This window comes from Lithobates pipiens, unplaced genomic scaffold (assembly GCF_037356315.1).
Source record: "Lithobates pipiens isolate NorthernLeopardFrog02 unplaced genomic scaffold, aLitPip1_a1.2 Scaffold_10, whole genome shotgun sequence".
Classification (NCBI taxonomy): Eukaryota; Metazoa; Chordata; class Amphibia; order Anura; family Ranidae; genus Lithobates; species Lithobates pipiens.
The window spans coordinates 61,628,030-61,647,246 of NW_027507686.1; the positions used below are offsets into that span (position 1 = coordinate 61,628,030).

General features: G+C 40.2%; 1 protein-coding gene across 4 annotated transcripts in view; it reads right to left on the reverse strand.

The window, feature by feature from the left end:
* LOC143931124 (5-hydroxytryptamine receptor 3A-like) overlaps positions 1 to 19,217 on the reverse strand; it is a 71,425-nt gene that overhangs the window by 32,698 nt on the left and 19,510 nt on the right. Inside the window, exon 3 of one of the 4 annotated variants that reach the window (XM_077455741.1) lies at positions 1,815 to 1,944. The exons of the other annotated variants lie outside the window; for them this stretch is intronic. Within the exon in view, the coding sequence (XP_077311867.1) occupies positions 1,815 to 1,844 (30 nt within the window). The 5' untranslated portion in view covers positions 1,845 to 1,944. The remainder of the gene's footprint in view (positions 1 to 1,814; positions 1,945 to 19,217) is intronic. 4 annotated transcript variants of the gene reach the window in all.

A 19,217-nucleotide genomic window follows, 5' to 3' on the forward strand; every position in this document is an offset into this window, starting at 1 on the left:
TGCTAACAATCGTATCGTGTGGCTTTAGACCCCATACACATTTTTCGATTTTCTTCAGATTTTTGTCTTCAGATTTACCAAAACCATATAATATGAGGTCAAACCTCAAGAGTTTCAATTTGTATGCAATCAGGCAGGCTCTTGTACTACATGGTTTTGGTAAATCTTAAGAAAACCAATCAGAAACCAATTAGCTCCCAGGTTTTATTGCCAAAGCTTATTTGAACAAGCTAAGGTTAGAAGTTGATTGACTATCATGCACAGCTGCACTAGATTCTGAGTTCACACCAGTTTTAGTAAATCTACCCCTATGCCGCTTGTTAGGAAATTAATACTGCAGTCCAGCTGACTTATTTTGCTGCTTCTTCCTCTCTCCCTATAAACTCTGCTGCACAGGATGATACCAAGTCAAATTCAGGTACTTATACTGCTTTAAAAAATACATTTAACAATGCATTAATGAAGACAAAGATGCATTATTGTTTTTCTTTTATACCAGCCTGTATTTCGGATTTGAGGATATGATACTGTTGGTGAATAGAAATGTAGTGCTCCTCAATACAGTCACATATCCTGAATAATACTAGGAGAGCAATGCCATCTGCTGGTAGTAACAGACAACACAGTGAATCTTTTCAGATGATATATTATTTAGCAATGTTATCAACAGCACTTAGGTCAAAGCTGTTAGCAGAATGACTAATGCCCTGTACACACGGTCGGAAATTCAGACGGAAAAGGTCCGATCGGATTATGTTGTCGGAAAATCTGATCGTGTGTGGGTTCTATTGGACTTTTCCATCGGAAATCCCGATGGAAAAAGTTTGAGAGCTGGATCTAAAATTTTCTGACAACAAAATCCGATCGGACGTTTTCCAATAGTTTTTAGAGAATTCCGACGGACAAAGTGCCATGCATGCTCAGATTAAATGACGAGACCAAAGCTATTGGCTACTAGCCTCTACATAGTCCCATCGTACGCTACAAACGTCACCTCGTTCTAAACGATCGGATTTTCCTACAACTTTGTCCAACCGTGTGTATGCATCACAAGTTTTGGCCAAAATCCGTTGGAAAAAATCAGACGGATTTTGTTGTCGGAATGTCTGACCGTGTGTACAGGGCATTTAGTGTATATCCAGCCTGTCAGGTTTTACTGTTATCTGGGACTCTGGGACTCTAAAGGCTATAGTTTGGATATGCTGCCCTTTCAATGGGGATTTTTTAGTGCCGGGGGCTCCTCTCCCATGGCACCCTCTTGTCTGGGATAGTGTGGGTGCTGTAGAGTGGGGAGGGGCCCATTCATTCCAGGGTTTGGGGATATTACCAGCCTTATATTAAACAAAAACACGTACTACACATAAAACAAAAACATCTAGAAAATTCATATAATCATAAACATAAAATGTATTAAAAATTCAATCAAGTGATCATAAAAATGCCAGTGCTATTAAACAAATGAACAGTCCAATGAGTGTCCCAAAATCAAGGAATATCCACTTGAAGACCTTAAAAACTAATAATTTCCAGTGCAGCAAATCATGCATAGTGTGTCCATCATGTGAATCCACCACCACTATGCACTCATCGGAAAGCAAATGAGGATCAGCATATCATGTCACATCAACCTCACAAAGTCCTGCTTCACTCTTGCATGCCGACTATGTATCCAAAATGGAGCCACGTGTGAAGAATAATCACCACACAGAGCCCAAAAATGCGTTATATAATGTAGTATTTATTATATTTTAAAATTAGCTTAAAAAACAATAGCTACCACATGAAACAGAACAAACAAATGCAGATGGACTTACTAAGATGGCCACCGATCCAGGACCCGGCATGATGTCATTTTGTAAGGCCTCACCCAATGCGTTCCATAAGCATGCACGTACTCAAGGGATATGCTTACTGCTGACATCAGTCGTATCCTCCTCAAATAGCCTGCGGGCATGGCAAAAGACAGGAAATGAGGTGTGCCATTTTATTGTGAACTAACGCTCAGCCATATTGCCATGGTTCAGATAAACAAGCTGGAACACAGAGCACCATACAAGTAAGCAGCAAATTACATGAAAAAAGTGCATAATTCCAATAAAACAGCCATTATTTTCTGGTCCAAATAGACAAAGCCTAAAAGCACAAAAAATCATCACAACATTATATATTACCTATATCCACAATATTATAGATTAGCAATAATATTTCCAGCTCAAATATTAAAAAAAAGGAAAAAAATAAAAAAAAAAAATATATATATATATATATATATATATATATATATATATATATATATATATATATATCTGGCAAGTAAAAATATATATACAAATTTCATTAAAAAAAATGTTTCCCAAAAAATGAAATAAAATTTTGCGACATTAACAGTAATAATAGGCAGGCTATTTAAACTCTCCACTAATGGTAGACAAAAAAACAGCAAAGTATTGGCAGTATTGCCAGTTCTCCTTTGGCCATTCTTCTGACATTTATATAAATATATATATAAATATATATATGTATGATTAATCTTGCCATTGTATTTATGTGTAAATTATGTTTTTTTGGTGTTTTGGTGCCCAACTCATATGTCTATTTGGTTTCCAACATGAACACCATTCTACGCTTATTGCACCCCCTGCAACGTGGGTGAATCAAATCAATCCCCATAAATTTAATACCAGCAGGGTCCTTATGGTAGCACCCCCTAAAATGTTTTGACAGAGAAAGAGGTATTATAGAGGTGTTCCCTCAATCGCCTGGTAGTCCTCCCTATATATTGCTTCTCACAGGAACACTCTAATAAATACATAAAATGTTTACTATTACATGTGATAAACAAATGAATTAGATAACTTTTACTAGTAGAGCTTGCTACAAAAGAGGAGACCTTACTATGTTGGGTACCATCTTATCTGCATATCATACGTTGGTTACAAGGAAAGAAAGCTTTCATATCAGAAAATTTTATCTGCCTGGGGGGGTACACAACATTCAGAGCTATCCTGTCCCAATAAGCGGGCGCTCTATGAAAGACAACTTCTGGTCTTTCCAGTAACAAATTCCCCAAAACTGGTTCACTTCTCAAGATCTCCCAGTGCTTCTTAATATTACCCCTAACTTGCACATGTTGTAAGGAAAAGTTAGTAATAAAAGGGGCAAACCATTTTGGATTGTGTCTTATGTCTGAGTATTTATCTCTCCCTACTCATTTCAGCTACTTGTTATTGTTGTTATAGCTGACAGGAGTGTGTGGGCTCCTACTCCGTCATATCTGCTTGTTCCAGCATTCTGGTTTTGGCTGTGGCATTCTCCTTGTCTGTCTGTCCATCTGCAAGGTGATTAATTTGGCCAGTCTCTGAGTGGAGACCAAACCTGATTTAAGCCAGTCAAGCCTGCAGGCTCATGCATGTGATCGTGTGTGTAATATGTGTTCCAAAGCTCCCTGTTTGCCTGCCCTTCTCTGCTAGATTGGATTCCCTCATTGACAACCTGGGATCGGGTATCAACTATTCTCTGAACTCTTCCTGCCTTTTAACTATGGATTGACCATGACTATTCTGAACCTTATCTGCCTTGTATCTAAACTATCATTGAGCCACCCTGCCTGTCTGCCAACCGAAAGTACCCATTTGCTTTGCTCAGTTCATGCCTGCCCCAGCGTGGTGGCCAGGCTCTATAGCATCGTTTATTAGACCTAGGGGCAACCAAGTACCTGCCAAGTAGGCCTGCTTGTCTTATGGGAAAGGGGGCTGCTATAGGTGAAGAACACAGCAGCTAGCTATAAAGTTTAACCACCTGCGTTAGGGGTAAGCATGACAATGGTATTATCTAAAGACGCTGCACCATATCCCTTCTCTAAAAATCTTTCTTTCAAGATTCCTGATTGTACATAATAATCATTTAAGTTCCGACTCATCCTTACAAATTGGTCCTTAGGTATGTTCCTTTGCCACAGGGGATGATGATAGCTATCAGTAGGAATGAAGTTAGTTTCAGCCGTAGGCTTAAAGAAAGATTTAGTAACAATTCCACTACCATCATTAATCAATGTTAAATATGAAAAATTAATCTCACTGTGGCTATAGGTATGAGTCAATCTGATGTTCAAGCTATTGTTATTCAGGGTCCCAACAAAATTGTTAAGCAATTCCTCACTACCTTGCCATAGGAGAAGGACATCATCTATATATTGCCGGTAGAAAATTAACTTGAGCCAATCTCTGGAATAGATGGTGTCCTCCTCCCACCTGGCCATAAAGAGATTGGCCAGGCTGGGTGCAAGACCTATTATAAGTGGCACCGGCTCCCTGTTTTTAAGAAAATATATAGATTTTTTTTTTTTTTTAAAGCTGCCTGTGGCTAGAACCTCTGACTTTTTAAAAGATGCCAAACTGGTTCTTAATGATTTGAGTAATGTTGTGACAGATTCTTCCACCTATCTTGTGACAGCAAAGAGTTTGTTTTGCAATTTCTTGATTGAGAGGAAGACATCATCTATTCTAGAGATTAGCCAGAGGTAAATTTTCTACCAGCTATAGTTATAGACGATGTCCTTCTCCTATGAAAAGGTAGTGAGGAATCGCTTAACAATTTTGTTGGGACCCTGAATACCAAAAGTTTGAACATCAGATTTATGCATACCTATAGCCGTAGTGAAATAATATTTTTTTTAGATTTAACATTGATTAATGATGGTACTGAAATTGTTACTAAATCATCCTTTAAGCCTATGGAAAAAAACAGCTTAATTTCTACTGATTTGAGCTGTCATCATCCCCTGTGGCCAATGAACATTCCTAGAGAACAATTTGTAAGGATGAGGCGGAATTGTAACAACTTTAATGATTATTAATCACAATTAGGAATATTGGAAGATAGATTTTGTAGAAGGGATATGATGCGGCATATTTAGATAATGCTATACAAGTAGCTGAAATGAGTAGGGAGACCCTGCTAAATACTCAGAGATAAGACACAATACAAAATGGTTTGCCCCTTCATTACAAATTTTTCCACACAACATGTGCAAGTTAGGAGTATTATAAAGAAGCATTGGGGGATTTAGAGAGGTGACCCAGCTTTGGAGAATTGATTAACGGAAAGACCAGAAGTTGTCTTTCATAGAGCACCCACTTTAAGGGACAGGATAGCCTTGAATGTTTTTGACTCCCCTAGAGAGGTAATGTTTTTTTTCTGACAATAAAGCTTTCTTGTTTAGTAACTGATGTATAGTATGCAGATTAGATGGTACCCAACGTAGTAAGGTCTCCTCTTTTGTGTCTAAGTTATCTTATTTATTAATTTATCACATGTAATAGTAAACATGTTGTATATTTATTAGAGTGTTCCTGTAAGAAGCAATATATAGGGAGGACTAACAGGATATTGAGGAACCGTATGAGGGAACACCTCTACAATATTAGGAAGGGTCTTAGGGAGCATTCTCTCTTGAAACATTTTGGGGAGTGCCACCATAAGGAGCCTGATGGTATTACATTAATGGGGATTGATTTGATTTGCCCACTTTAGAGGGGGTGCAATAAGTGTAGAATGGTGTCCATTTTGGAAACCAAAAGTATATATAAGATGGGCATTTTGACACCCAGAGGTCTCAACATTGACATCAACATTAATTGCTTTATTGATAATAGTAGAGTTATTGTTGATTTATATAATTTTCCTGGTGCCTTTTCTATTCTAGACTACACAGTGTATTGGTATGAGATTTCTGTTTAATGTTTAATTATATATATTATGTACATTGATTTGTTTTTGTATATGATTAATCTTGCCATTATATGTATGTGTAAATTATGTTTATTATGGTGTTTTATGTCTACCTTTAGTGGAGAGCTTAAATAGCCTGCTTATTATTATTGTTGATGTCTTGAGATTTTATTAAATTTTATGAAAATTATTTTTTTATATATTTTTTAAAATTAATTCTAGTGCTAATTGTTGGGTCAGGCTTTACGCGCTGATGTCACGCTGCCATTTCTGGGTCCCGGATCGGCAGTCATCTTAGTAAGCCCGGCTGCATTTGTTTGTACTGTTCCACGTGGAAGCTGATGTTTTTAAAGCTGATCTTAATATACAATAAATACTACACTATATACTGCATTTTTGGTCTTTTGGTGAGCATTCTTCACACAGGACTCCATTTTGGATACACATGGTCTTTATGGAAAAACGCAGCAGGACTTTGTAAGGTTAATGTGACATGATATGCTGATCCTCATTAGCTTAGCACTGGGAATTATAAATGTTGGAGGTCTTAAAGCAGATATTCCTTGATTTTTTTGGACACTCATTGGACTGTTCATTTGTGTAATAGCACTGGCACTTCATGGTCTTTTGGTGATGTTTTCACTAGTATCTTAATATAGTGTATATAATTATTATACAAGTTTTATATAGCGCCAACAGTTTGTGCAACGCTTATATATAATGAATGCAATTTTAGAACGATATACTGTATATTATGGTCACTTTGGTGACACTTTCACTAGTTTTTTCATATATATAATTTATGTATCTTCAGACTTATATACAGTAGCTTGAAAAAAGTATTCACACCCCTTGCAATTTCCCACATTTTGTCAGGTTACAACCAAAAAACGTAAATGTATTTTATTGGGATTTTATGTGATAGATCAACACAAAGTGGCACATAATTGTGAAGTGGAAGGAAAATGATAAATGGTTTTCAACATTTTTTTTACAAATAAATATCTGCAAAATGTGGCGTGCATTTGTATTCAGCCCGCCTGAGTCAATACTTTGTAGAACAACATAAGAAGGTTCCCCAAGGGTTTTTTTAACAGCAGTGTAATAAATGTCAAAGAAGGGGATAAATATGAATAAAAAATTCTTTATTACAATAAATATCCAATATCATGTGCAATTAAAATATGAACTCTGGTTAAACAGTACATATTCCATGATAATGCAAACATACATGTACACAGCATTACATTACATAATGTTGGCTGTGTGGATGTCCCGACGCCTTTCTACCTGTGCAGTTGCGGTCTTCTTCTGGGGGGTAATTTGCTTTAAAAAATTACATTCAACATTTCAAATTACATTATACAAATATTTCATCATGCACCAAATCACATATACATAATGGTGTTATATTTACCACTCAAGAATAGAATGAAATGGAATAGAATGAAATGGTCTTGTAACCAGAGGTTTAAAAGCAGTTGAGTGATCCGAAGGACTCCACGATTGTCCCCACTTCCCCCAAGAATGGGGCTCAGCTCGAGAGGGCTTGCTAGGAGCCACACTATTTGACACCCTCAAATGAAGGAGAGGAGCAGCACCTGCAGCAATGTCTCAAATCATGACAATATGTCAAACAGAGGAAGATCAAATTATTTGATTCATAGCATATTGACGAAAAACGCCTATTAAATTATCAGTAATGTAAGCTTATTGCTATATCGTTGGTGTGTAACTTCATTAAGGTGACATATATGCAAAATGGAAAAGTGAGTGAAACTATTTGAATGATTTGATCATGTGAATAAGGGGTATAGAGAAAATATCTGTAAGTGATAACATTGACAACAGTGAAACTTGCTGATGTGAAGTGTTAAAAAATGGGTAAAAAGTTGATTAAAGAAACAAATAAAATAAAGTGAACAATATCAATCCATTGTGTACTGACATGGTAAAAAGCGACTATGTGCAGTGAATGAATGTCAGTTTGATGTGTGCTAATCCATGAAAACAAAAAAACAAACAAAAGTGCAAATAAACTAAAACACATGTACAAATAAAATGACCCCATTTAGCTTTAGTGCTGATATAACTAATGTGGGTCGTTAATTTAATGTGGACGATACCTGGCTGCAAATATATAAAAGGAGCAGGGGCTCTATAAACAAAAGAGGGCCATGCAATTGTATGAGGTATGGTTTAAATACAGTGCATTATAGTAAATGTTACCTGGGCTAACACTGTGTCAGCCAATGTAAAAACACTGATCAATCTAGCATAGTTAGAATTGATTACTTACATAGAGATGTGTGTGTGTGTGTGTCATAATGATCAGTCCAGATATGTGTGGGATCATACATTGACCCTCATGCACTCAGACATTTATATTTTGCCTCTGTGATTAGGGGGATCCAGTGCAGGCGCCGCCCTCCTCCCACCCAAAGGATGATGGCATCCTAGCCGATGTGAAAACGCCCGGAAGGCGGGTGTCGTCATTTCCCCCACAATATGTGTGCCTTGCAAGGATCATTCGGAAATGAACAAGAAACGCAGCTGGTGTCTTGCCGAAAAAGGTCCCCCGGGGGATAATGCGACTACGGAGCCGCCGAAAGTCTCCGAAGATGAACAGCTGATCGTCAGCTCTACACAGCGCCTGCGCACTACATTCTGCCCTTAGTCCAGGTTCAAGCCCTACTATCCAAGTGGAAATAGAGCTAGAATATAATTATGCCGAGCGAAGCAAGGCTGTGCCCAAAGCATGGCGAGCGAAGCGTGGTGAGCAAAGTGAGCCCGCGAGGGGCCCTGTTATAAAATCGTGTCTTACAACAGTGTTGGAACGTAGGTGTCCTGTACAGCTGACTCACAGGTTTTCTGCTTCGGCTATTTTCCGCGGCTCCTTTGTGGTTCTTACTGGGCAAGCGCTGCGCCTGCACAGTAGAATCGAGACCTTTCTCGGCAGAACACTGGCAAGAAGGTGCTCACTCTAGTGGCCAAATGTGAATTTGTGCCAGTTAGTGAGTGGGGAAAAGTGAAGGTATCACATCCCCCCACCTTGCCAGGAAGCCCTGAGGAGCTGAGACCCACCCAAGGGGGGCGACAGGGAGAACCCGAGCCCACTGGAATCTGCAATAGACGAAATTACATATGTAAAACATTAATGTCAGACATACATTATTATCATATACTATACTTATTATTTTGTTTATTTGATCACATTTGTTAAAATTACAAAGACCAATTTATTTTGTCTTTTGTTTTAAGAGAGCTGTGTGTTATTTCAATAGTCCCACCTATTTACATGTCTAATTTCAAACCAAAGACTTTCATTATTTTAAAGCATGCTACAATGCAGGAATCTTATTGAGTTTTTCCTGATGTGAAGCCTTTTAAAAAGGGAGTATGAGATGGACTCATTCAGGCCTAGATAAATGATGGCCTGTATAGATTGAGCTGTTCACCCCATCCTGCAGGTAGTTTATGAATAAATTAAATAGGATTGGCCCCAGGACAGAAACCTGGGCGACCCCACTTTCGTTATTTATCACTACCCTCTAAACTCGCCCAAGTCTTACCACAGATTCTCAATTGGATTTAGGTCTGGACTTTGAGTGGGCCAATCTAACACATGAATATGCTTTGATCTAAACCATCCCATTGTAGCTCTGGCTGTATGTTCAGGGTCATTGACCTGCTGGACGGTGACAACTGCCCCAGTCTCATGTCTTTTGCAGACTCAGGTTTTCTTCTAAGATTGCCCTGCATTTGGCTCCATCCATCTTCCCATCAACTCTGACCAGCTTCCCTGTCCCTGCTGAAGAAAAGCATCCCCACAACACGATGCTGCCACCACGTTTTATGGTGGGGATATTGTGCTCAGGGTGATGCGCAGTGTTAGTTTTCCGCTACTCATAGTATTTTAGGCCAAAAAGTTCACTTTTGGTCTCTTCTGACCAGAGCATCTTCTTCCACGTTTGCTTTGTCCCCACATTGCTTCTCGCCAGAGGCGGCTCTTTAATTAGGCAAATTAGGCGATTGCCTTAAGCCTCGCCTACAGAAAGGGCCTCGCCGTCGCGCAATTGCCTAATTTGCCTTTCAGGTGTTGTGCTGCTGTTGTGTCTCAGTGTGGGACACTGGGACTGGGATTTGCAAGCGGCAGGTGGAGTGGGCGGCGGGCACGCTGCACACAGCTGTGGTGCAGAGTGAGCTGATCCATCGCCGCGCTCCGCGTTGGTGGATGAGGGGGGGGGATAACACTAATGTCCACAGTCACTCGACATGGTGTGGGCATGGTCAGTCTGCCTGCGTCCAATAGCAGGCTCCACTGCTGCAGCGCCGTCCTCCGTGTCCTAGCCCTTCCCCTAAAGTCACCAACGGCGGCCCCAGTGCATGGCGGGAATTGTAGTTCTCCCACAGAGCACAGGCACACAGTCTTCAACATGGCCGTCTGGTGCCTGTGCTCTGCAGAGACTACAACTCCCAGATTGCACTGCAGGGCACAGAGAGAGCATTGTGTGTTGCTTCTCTAAATCCTGCCACCTTTAGTCAGCAAGGCGAGGAGCAGGGGTAGGTAGTGTCTATAACTGTAATATATATAATGTAAATTGTACTTGCTCCAATGTAATGTCAAGTTAGAATACAGCATTGACTTAGCCGAAAGCACAATATTTTATATATATATATATTATAGTGCATATATATATATATATATATATATATATATATATATATATATATATATGCACTATATTTTATATATATATATATATATATATATATGCACTATATTTTATATATATATATATATGCACTATATTTTATATATATATGCACTATAATATATATATATATTATAGTGCATATATATATATATAACTACAACAATGCACCCCCAAGTCAAAGACTATATTATCTCTGCATGGGCTTTAGGTCATATTATCAATTTTTGGAGTAGCTTCTTCATTCATGGCAAAATGCTTCTTTTCTCAAATTAATAATAGTTCATGTATCATGTACAGTTTTATTTTCCCATATTGTAAAAATAACTTGTCATCTGCTTTACTGAGGTTTTGGTTTGCCTGGATCAATAGGATTAAAATAGTTCCACCATACTGAAGGTTGGTTCTCTTATTCTCTTTGGACCTTAGTAGCTTTTGATGGCACAGTGGCTTTGTTTGATGGGCACAGTGGCTGCGTTTGATTGGCACAGTGGCTGCGTTTGATGGCACAGTGGCTGTGTTTGATGGGCACAGTGGCTGCGTTTGATGGGCACAGTGGCTGCGTTTGATAGGCACAGTGGCTGCGTTTGATGGGCACAGTGGCTGCGTTTGATGACACAGTGGCTGCGTTTGATGGGCACAGTGGCTGCGTTTGATGGGCACAGTGGCTGCGTTTGATGGGCACAGTGGCTGCGTTTGATGGGCACAGTGGCTGCGTTTGATGGGCACAGTGGCTGCGTTTGATGACACAGTTTGTTTGCACCCCCCCCAAAAATTTTGAGCGCCAGCCACCACTGGATGGGATCATCATTGTGCCCTTCTCCTTACTTGTTGAATGACAGGCTGAGGGCATGTACATTCCAGTTGAATGCCATTTAATGAGGCTGGCTGTTGTTCAAACTGGAGGGCTTATTTTATTTTTAATTTTAATTATTTTAATTATTTATCTTGCTACTTATCTTGCTCATTCTGCTTTCAAAATTAACGCCAGGCAAACATCTATTCACACACATATGTGAAATGTTTCCTCTACCAAAAGATATATAATTCTGTGCAGATATTTTTGTGATTCATATTCCTCTGCCAGACAGTACACCCAGAATGGTGTGACAGTACCACCTTCTCTATTACAGTTAATACAGCAGTGTTACCCTCTCCATAAACCTGCTGACGATGAAGAAGCATTAGACAGTTATCAATTATGCTAATTATGTTGTTATCATGGCTGCGCAGTCTCTGACCGTCTCCTGTATCATTGTCCACACAATCTCTGACCATTTCCTGTATCATTGTCCACACAATCTCTGACCATTTCCTGTATCATTGTCCGCACAGTCTCTGACCATCTCCTGTATCATTGTCTGCACAGTCTTTGACCATCTCCTATATCATGGTCGCACAGTCTCTGATTATCCCTGTATCATGGCCACACAGTCTCTGACCATATCCTGTATCATTTTCCGCACAGTCTCTGACCATCACCTGCATCTTTGTGGTGTAATTGTCTTTCAGCACCCTGTCTGTGGCTCCAACTTTTCATACCGTGTTAGCCAGGTAAGAGTTTGCTTGTCATTACCATAATAAAACTCCTGTATCACTGTCGGCACAGTCTCTGACCGTCTCCTGTATCATGGCTGCACAGTCTCTGACTGTCTCCTGTATCATGGCAGCACAGTCTCTGATCGTCTCCGGTATCATGGCTGCATAATCTCTGACCGTCTCCTGTATCATGGCCACACAGTCTCTGACCGTCTCCTGTATCATGGCTGTACAGTCTCTGACCGTCTCCTCTATCATGGCCACACAGTCTCTGACCGTCTCCTATATCGTGGCCACACAGTCTCTGACCGTCTCCTGTATCATTGGCTGCACAGTCTCTGACCGTCTCCTGTATCATTGTCTGTGCAGTCTCTGACCGTCTCCTGTATCATTGGCTGCGCAGTTTCTGACCATCTCCTGTATCTTTCTGGTGTGATTGTCTGTCAGCACCCTGTCTGTGGCTTCAACTTTTCTTACCGTGTTAGCCAGGTAAGGGTTTGCTTGTCATTACCATAAAACCGTCTCCTGTATCATTGTCTGCACAGTCTCTGATTGTCTCCTGTATCACTGTCGGCACAGTCTCTAACCGTCTCCTGTATCATGGCTGCATAGTCTCTGACCATCTCCTGTATCATGGCTGCACACAGTCTCTAACCGTCTCCTGTATTATGGCCCCACACAGTCTCTGACCATCTCCTATATCAGGGATATGCAATTAGCGGACCTCCAGCTGTTGCAAAACTACAAGTCCCATCATGCCTCTACCTCTGGGTGTAATGCTTGTGGCTCTCAGAGTTTTGCTATGCCTCATGGGAATTGTAGTTCTGCAACAGCTGGAGGTCCGCTAATTGCATATCCCTGTCCTATATCATTGTCCACACGCAGGCTCTGACCATCTCCTGTATAATTTTCCGCAGTCTATGACCATCACAGAGCATAATAAGCAGGCAGCTGCACAATTTGATCTATATCTGTGTGCGTGTAACATATATATTTATAATATATATATATATATATATATATATATATATATATATATATATATATATATACACACACACACACCAACCCACCATATGTTTAATATTTGATTAAAGAATAATTGGTTAGACAAATTTATAGAAACTGTGAATTCATGGTTCATAGGATTTAAGTTAATATATGCACATTTATACAGTTAATTTTTATTGTTTTTATAATATTTTTCCCATTATGGGCGTGAATGGGGCCTCATGTCTAAGTTTTGCCTAAGGCCTCACAAAGTCTAGAGCCGCCTCTGCTTCTCGCAAACTGCAAATGGGACTTCTTATAGTTTTCTTTCAACAATGGCTTTCTTCTTGCCACTCTTCCATAAAGGGAAGATTTGTGGAGCGCACGACTAATAGTTGTCCTGTGGACAGATTCTCCCCCCTGAGCTGTGGATCTCTGCAGCTCCTCCAGAGTTACCATGGACCTCTTGGCTGCTTCTCTGATTAATACTACTTGCCCGGCCTGTCAGTTTAGGTGGACGTCCTTGTCTTGGTAGGTTTGCAGTTATGCCATACTCTTTCCATTTTCGGACGACGGACGTGAACAGTGCTCTGTGAGATGTTCAGAGCTTGGGATATTTATCTCTGACCTGTCTGGTGTGTTCTTTGGCCTTCATGATGCTGTTTGCTCACTAATGTTCTCTACCAAGCCTCATGAAGGCTTCACAGAACAGCTGTATTTATATTAAAATTAAATTACACAAAGGCGGACTCTTTTTAATAATTAGGTGACTTCTGAAGTTAATTGGTTCCACTAGATTTTCGTTATGGGTATCAGAGTAAAGGGGCTGAATACAAATTTCACATATTTATTTGTAAAAGAATTGAAAACCATTTATCATTTTCCTTCCACTTCACAATTATGTGCCACTTTGTGTTGGTCTATCACATAAAATCCCAATAAAATACATTTACATTTTTGGTTGCAACATGAAAAAATGTGGAAAATTTCAAGGGGTGTGAATACTTTTTCAAGGCGCTGTACATTTTTGCACTTTATTGAATTCTGGGTGCACTTTATGTTTATTGTTATATGAATTTTCTAGACTTTTTTGTTTTATGTGCTGCACGTTTTTTGTTTATTTTAATTGTCAGGTTGGTCACCTGTGTTAGCTGCTTTTGATTTCTGTGCGCTCACTGTTTTATGTATTTAAGATTGTATTACCTACCTTATGTCTGCTTACTGATCTACTGCTTAGGTCAATTTATGTGTTTAACAGTTTTTTGTGTTATACAATGTTCAGGTACATGCCCCTAGGCTTCAGCCTCATTGAGTGGTGTAAATCATACATTTGCGTCACAATACATTGTTTCCTACTTTTACAGACGCTCTGATTTTACACGTTGTACCTACTTTTCATTGTATGTCATGTACTTGGAACTCTTTGTTATGGTCAACTGTTTTCTTTGTTCACTAAACCATTTATGAAACCAAACCACATTCTTAAGTGCACTTCCTTTGTTCACATTTAGTGTTTCGTTTTTGAGAAAAAAAATGTAGAAAAAAATGGTTAAATTTGCACTCACAAACATCCCATGGTATAGGATCCCTCCAGGAAAATCTCTGTATCCATCAGTTGATAGCAAGCAGAAGTGTCAGACTGAACTCAATGAAAACATACCTACATAGATCAGTGCAAAAAATGTATTCATATAAAAATAGCAGGCTAGGATTGCCCTACGGAGACCAATTGATGAGCGCATATTACAGTGGAATGAAGCAGCAGGCAGAAATGACACTTATGACACAGGACCGGACTTTCCGGCAGACTAGGTCCGATGGTCTTCCTGACGGACTTTCGGCTGAGGTCCGACGGACTTTCTGGATGAACGGACTTGGCCACACACGAATGGACTGAGTCCATTCGAAAGTCCATTAGTTTTGAATGTGATGACATAAGCGGGACTAAACAAGGAAGTTCAATAACCAGTAGCCAATAGCTGTCCAATAGCTGTCCTTGCGCCATATTTGGTCTGTCAGACTAGCACACAGACGAACAATTTTCCAGATTTTTAGTCCGTCGAAATTGAGTTCGTTGGATAGATTTGAAGCATGCTCTATTTCTAGGTCCGTCTGATTTTTTTTCCAGAAAACGATCGGACTAGCCCACACACAATCGGATTGTTCGACGGACTGATCCCGTCGGACCTAGTCTGTCGGAAAGTCTGGTCGTGTGTATGCTGCATAAGTGCTTCTAACTGAAACAAGTACACACTATAGAGGGATATACTTTGTTTTAATATTCAGTTTCTGAAGTTTAATACACTAAATGTATTCTTGCTGGAGAAATAATGCACCATTGAGGTATTTGTAAATAGGTTTCATATCTTCTCTCAAGCATTATTTCTCCAGCAAGAATAAATTTAGTGCTTGCAGTTGTTCCTTGTAATTGAGGTCCTCCAGGCCCGTTATTCATTTTGTTGCTCTTCTTTGGACTCTCTACAGTTCCAGAATATCCCTTCTGAGGACTGGTGACCAGAACCAGAGTTTTATAAAGTAGTAGGATTATCGTTTTGGGGTACCCCACTTACCACTTCAGACCAGTCACGTTATTTATCACCACCCTTTGGACACGCCCCTCTAACCGTTTTTTTACCCAAGAACAAATCTTATAGTCCATGCCTGCAGACCTCAGCTAGTAAATTAATCATTTATGGGGAACTGTATCAAATGCTTGTGCAAAATCCTGTCTATATGGCAGCTCACTTCCTCATAGAATGTTAACAGGTTGGTTTGGCAAGAACGACCCTTTGTAAACCCATGCTGATGACTACTAATGATATTTTTTCCTTCAGTACATTTTTGGCTATAGTTCCTTATCATCCCCTCCAATAATTTAACCACTTTTGATGTTAGGCTGACTGGCCTATAGTTTCCAGGGATTTGTCTCTGTCTTTTTTTGAATATTGGAACCACATTGGCTTTTCTCCAATCAGCTGGTACCAATCCTGTCAGTATTCTGTCTGCAAAGATTAGGAACAATGGTCTGGCTTTAACCTCACTGAGTTTTCTGAGGACTCTTGGGTGTACGCCATCTGGTCCTGGTAATTTATTTGTAATAAGTTTGTTAAGGCCCCTTTCACACATGCGGATGGTATGTCCGTATTTCATCCATCCGTTTGCGGATGAAATACGGACATACATTCATCCCTATGGGATAGCGGGTGTCTGCGGATCCGCAACAGTCCGATTCTGCAGACGGAGGAAAATCCTATTTTTCTATCCGTCTGCAGAGCAGATCGGACGAACACGGACAGACGGTCCGTGCTCATCCGATCCCCATAGAGGAGAATGGAGAGCTGACAGGGCGGTCCCCGCACAGTGTGCGGCGACCGCCCTGTCCGCAGCCAGCTCAGCGGGGACAACGGAGCGATCCCCGCTGAGCGAACGGATCTTCACGGGGCGGATCATTACTGATCCGCCCCGTGTGAAAGAGGCCTAAGTCTTTCTTTCACTCTGGCCTTGGTAAGCCCCCAGGGTATGCCCTGTGATGTGTCACTAACAGTACTGTCTTGGTCTGTATACGCCTCCTTTTCCAGCATAAAAGCTGAGGAAAAGAAGGCATTTAGTACAGTTGTCTTCTCTGTGTCATCCGTAACAATCCTCCCATCCTCCTCTTTCTTGTGGGCAATGGATTTTGCCTTTTTACTGTTACTGACCTCTGTCATAGAGAGGCTGATTATTGACGTTCTGTTCACGGAGCCATGAAGATTACGTTCTCCGCCTCCATACCCTCCATATCATCCTTGGGATCCTCTGCTGAGCAAAGGCCTGGGCTGGGTTAAAGCCATATGTGGTGTGTCATCTGGTAAGCGTGCTCTCTGTGAGCTGGCGTGCACTTGTTTGTGTTAAATATCACTGGGGTTTTCCCTATACAATACAGTTTCACGCAATGGTCTATTATATTTTTTCTCTTTGGACTGATTGTTAAACCATCTCCTATGAAGCTACAGATTTCATGATTTCATGGTATCTGTTTGAAGGTTATATCAACATGTATGCAGAAACCTGGTGAATCGTGGAAAGCAAAGGCCTGGGCCGGGTTATAGCCATCTGCCCAAATGTGTTTGCTATTTGGTAAGCATGAGGTGGTGGTACACTTACTTGTGATTATATCACTGGGGTGCCCTCTTTAAAGTTCTTCAACCACATATACAACTATTGGAACTGTCATGCCCTGCAATTTGATACACGGACTGTAATTAGCGCAATTTTTCTCCTTTCCACGGTTAATATACAGTACCTATAACATTTCTTTGGATTTTTTAAATCTCCTCTGCTATGTTTCTCACGTAGTCTTTTTTTTAGCTGTCCTGATTGCGTTCTTACACTTCTTATTGCATTCCTTGTAGTGTTGGAATGCTGACGGTGACCCATCCCCTTTATATAGTTTAAAGGACATTTTTTTTTCTCTTTAATGAAGCTTTTTACAGTTTAGCCACCCAAGTTTAACCTTTGTTCTTCTATATTAATTGCCCATTGGAATGCACTGCATAATACCTTTGTTTAATATGCTCCTAAAACAATCCCATTTTTCTTCGATGTTCAATGCTTCTAAGATTTGGTCCTAACTGATGTCATGTAGTAATGACCGCAGTTCAGAATAATTGTCTTGTTTGAAATTCAGTGTTCTTCCCTTGTGCCTCCTTTTTCTATAATTTACATTAAATTATATCATCCTATGATCTCAAGTTGTCCTGCATTGCCACATCAGACTTGGACTTCGTACTTAATAGATCTAACAGGGCATTCTTTCTAGTTGGGAAATCCACCAATTGGGATATGAAATTATCCTGTAAGACATTCATGAAACGACAGGCCTTTAATGAGTGAGCTGTCCCCTTTGCCCAGTCAATATTGGAATAATTGAAGTCCCCCATTATGATATTACCCTGTCTCGCCGCCATTTCTAACTGTAATAGGAGGTCCAGCGCCTCCTCTTCCTTCAGGTTGGGGGCCTATAACATACCCCCACTATTAGTTTCCCACTTACTACTTCTCTTTGAAGTTCTACCCACACTGATTTCACCTCCACCTTGTCCCAGTCATAACATTGCACCTTACATCATTCTTACATATAGACACACCCCACCCCCTCTTCTACCTTCCCTATACTTCCGATACAAGGAATACCCATGGATATTTGCCAGCCAATCATGTGAGCTGTCAAACCAAGTTTCAGTTATTCCCACAAAGTCTAAGTCCTCCTCGTGTAATAGCAGCTCCAGTTCCTCTATTTTATTAGCTAGGCTCCTAGTATTTGTGTATGCGCCTCTTAGTATTGTATCAGTGCATATTATTTCCTCCTTTAGTTTCCTCAGGTTTCCTTAGTTTCCCCCCAGATATGATGTTATGGCTGTATTATCACTGCTGACTCCACTATTACCCTCAACCAACAATATGGTTATCTTTGATGTCCTCTCCAGTGGCACACAGCTAGATCTGTAGCATAGCATTCACGTGGTCACAAATTTGCCTTCTTTTAGACACATCTTATAAAGCTTTCTTAGTAGAAAGAGCTTGCTGTTGAGGCTTGAACCTTCAAGCAGTTTTTGTAATGAAGTCCACATATCTTTGGTTGTTTTCTCTTTTCTTATGTGGATAAGCTGTTTATCTTCCACTAATAAGCTTATAGTCGCTTTTGCCTGTCTATCCTTCCTGCCCCAGTCCTCTGTCTCTCTGTTTGTGGGCCTGTCTGTATTCAGCACTTGCCACAAGTCATACATGCTAAAAAAAATATTTCTAGCTTGAACTTCCACAGCTGGTAATTGACATTGTTCAGCTTTGCAATTGCAAACTTCACATTTGAACTGCTTGCCATCTTTCAGTAGCTTGTATACAGTACTCACTGACTTGCAATAACCTCTCCAGTGCCTGGATGCCTGGGTCTCTGCTGGGTGCCTGCTGGGTACGCTGGGTGTGCCTGAGCCCATAACCTGTTGTTAGATTATTAAAATCATGCGCTGGAAGCTTTTTGGATACAGCAAACAGCTTTACTTTTATGGAGGATTAGAGGAACATTTCTTTACAGCATGTCTATATCATGGAATAGGAAGCAGGAATATAAGAGAACACATACACTGAGAAAGAGAACACTTCCTCTGATTAGATTACCATAGATACACACTACAGTACCACCTGCTGGATAGATAGGTATAATGCATACAGTATATAGTTCACAGTACTTTATATTACTTGCTGTTG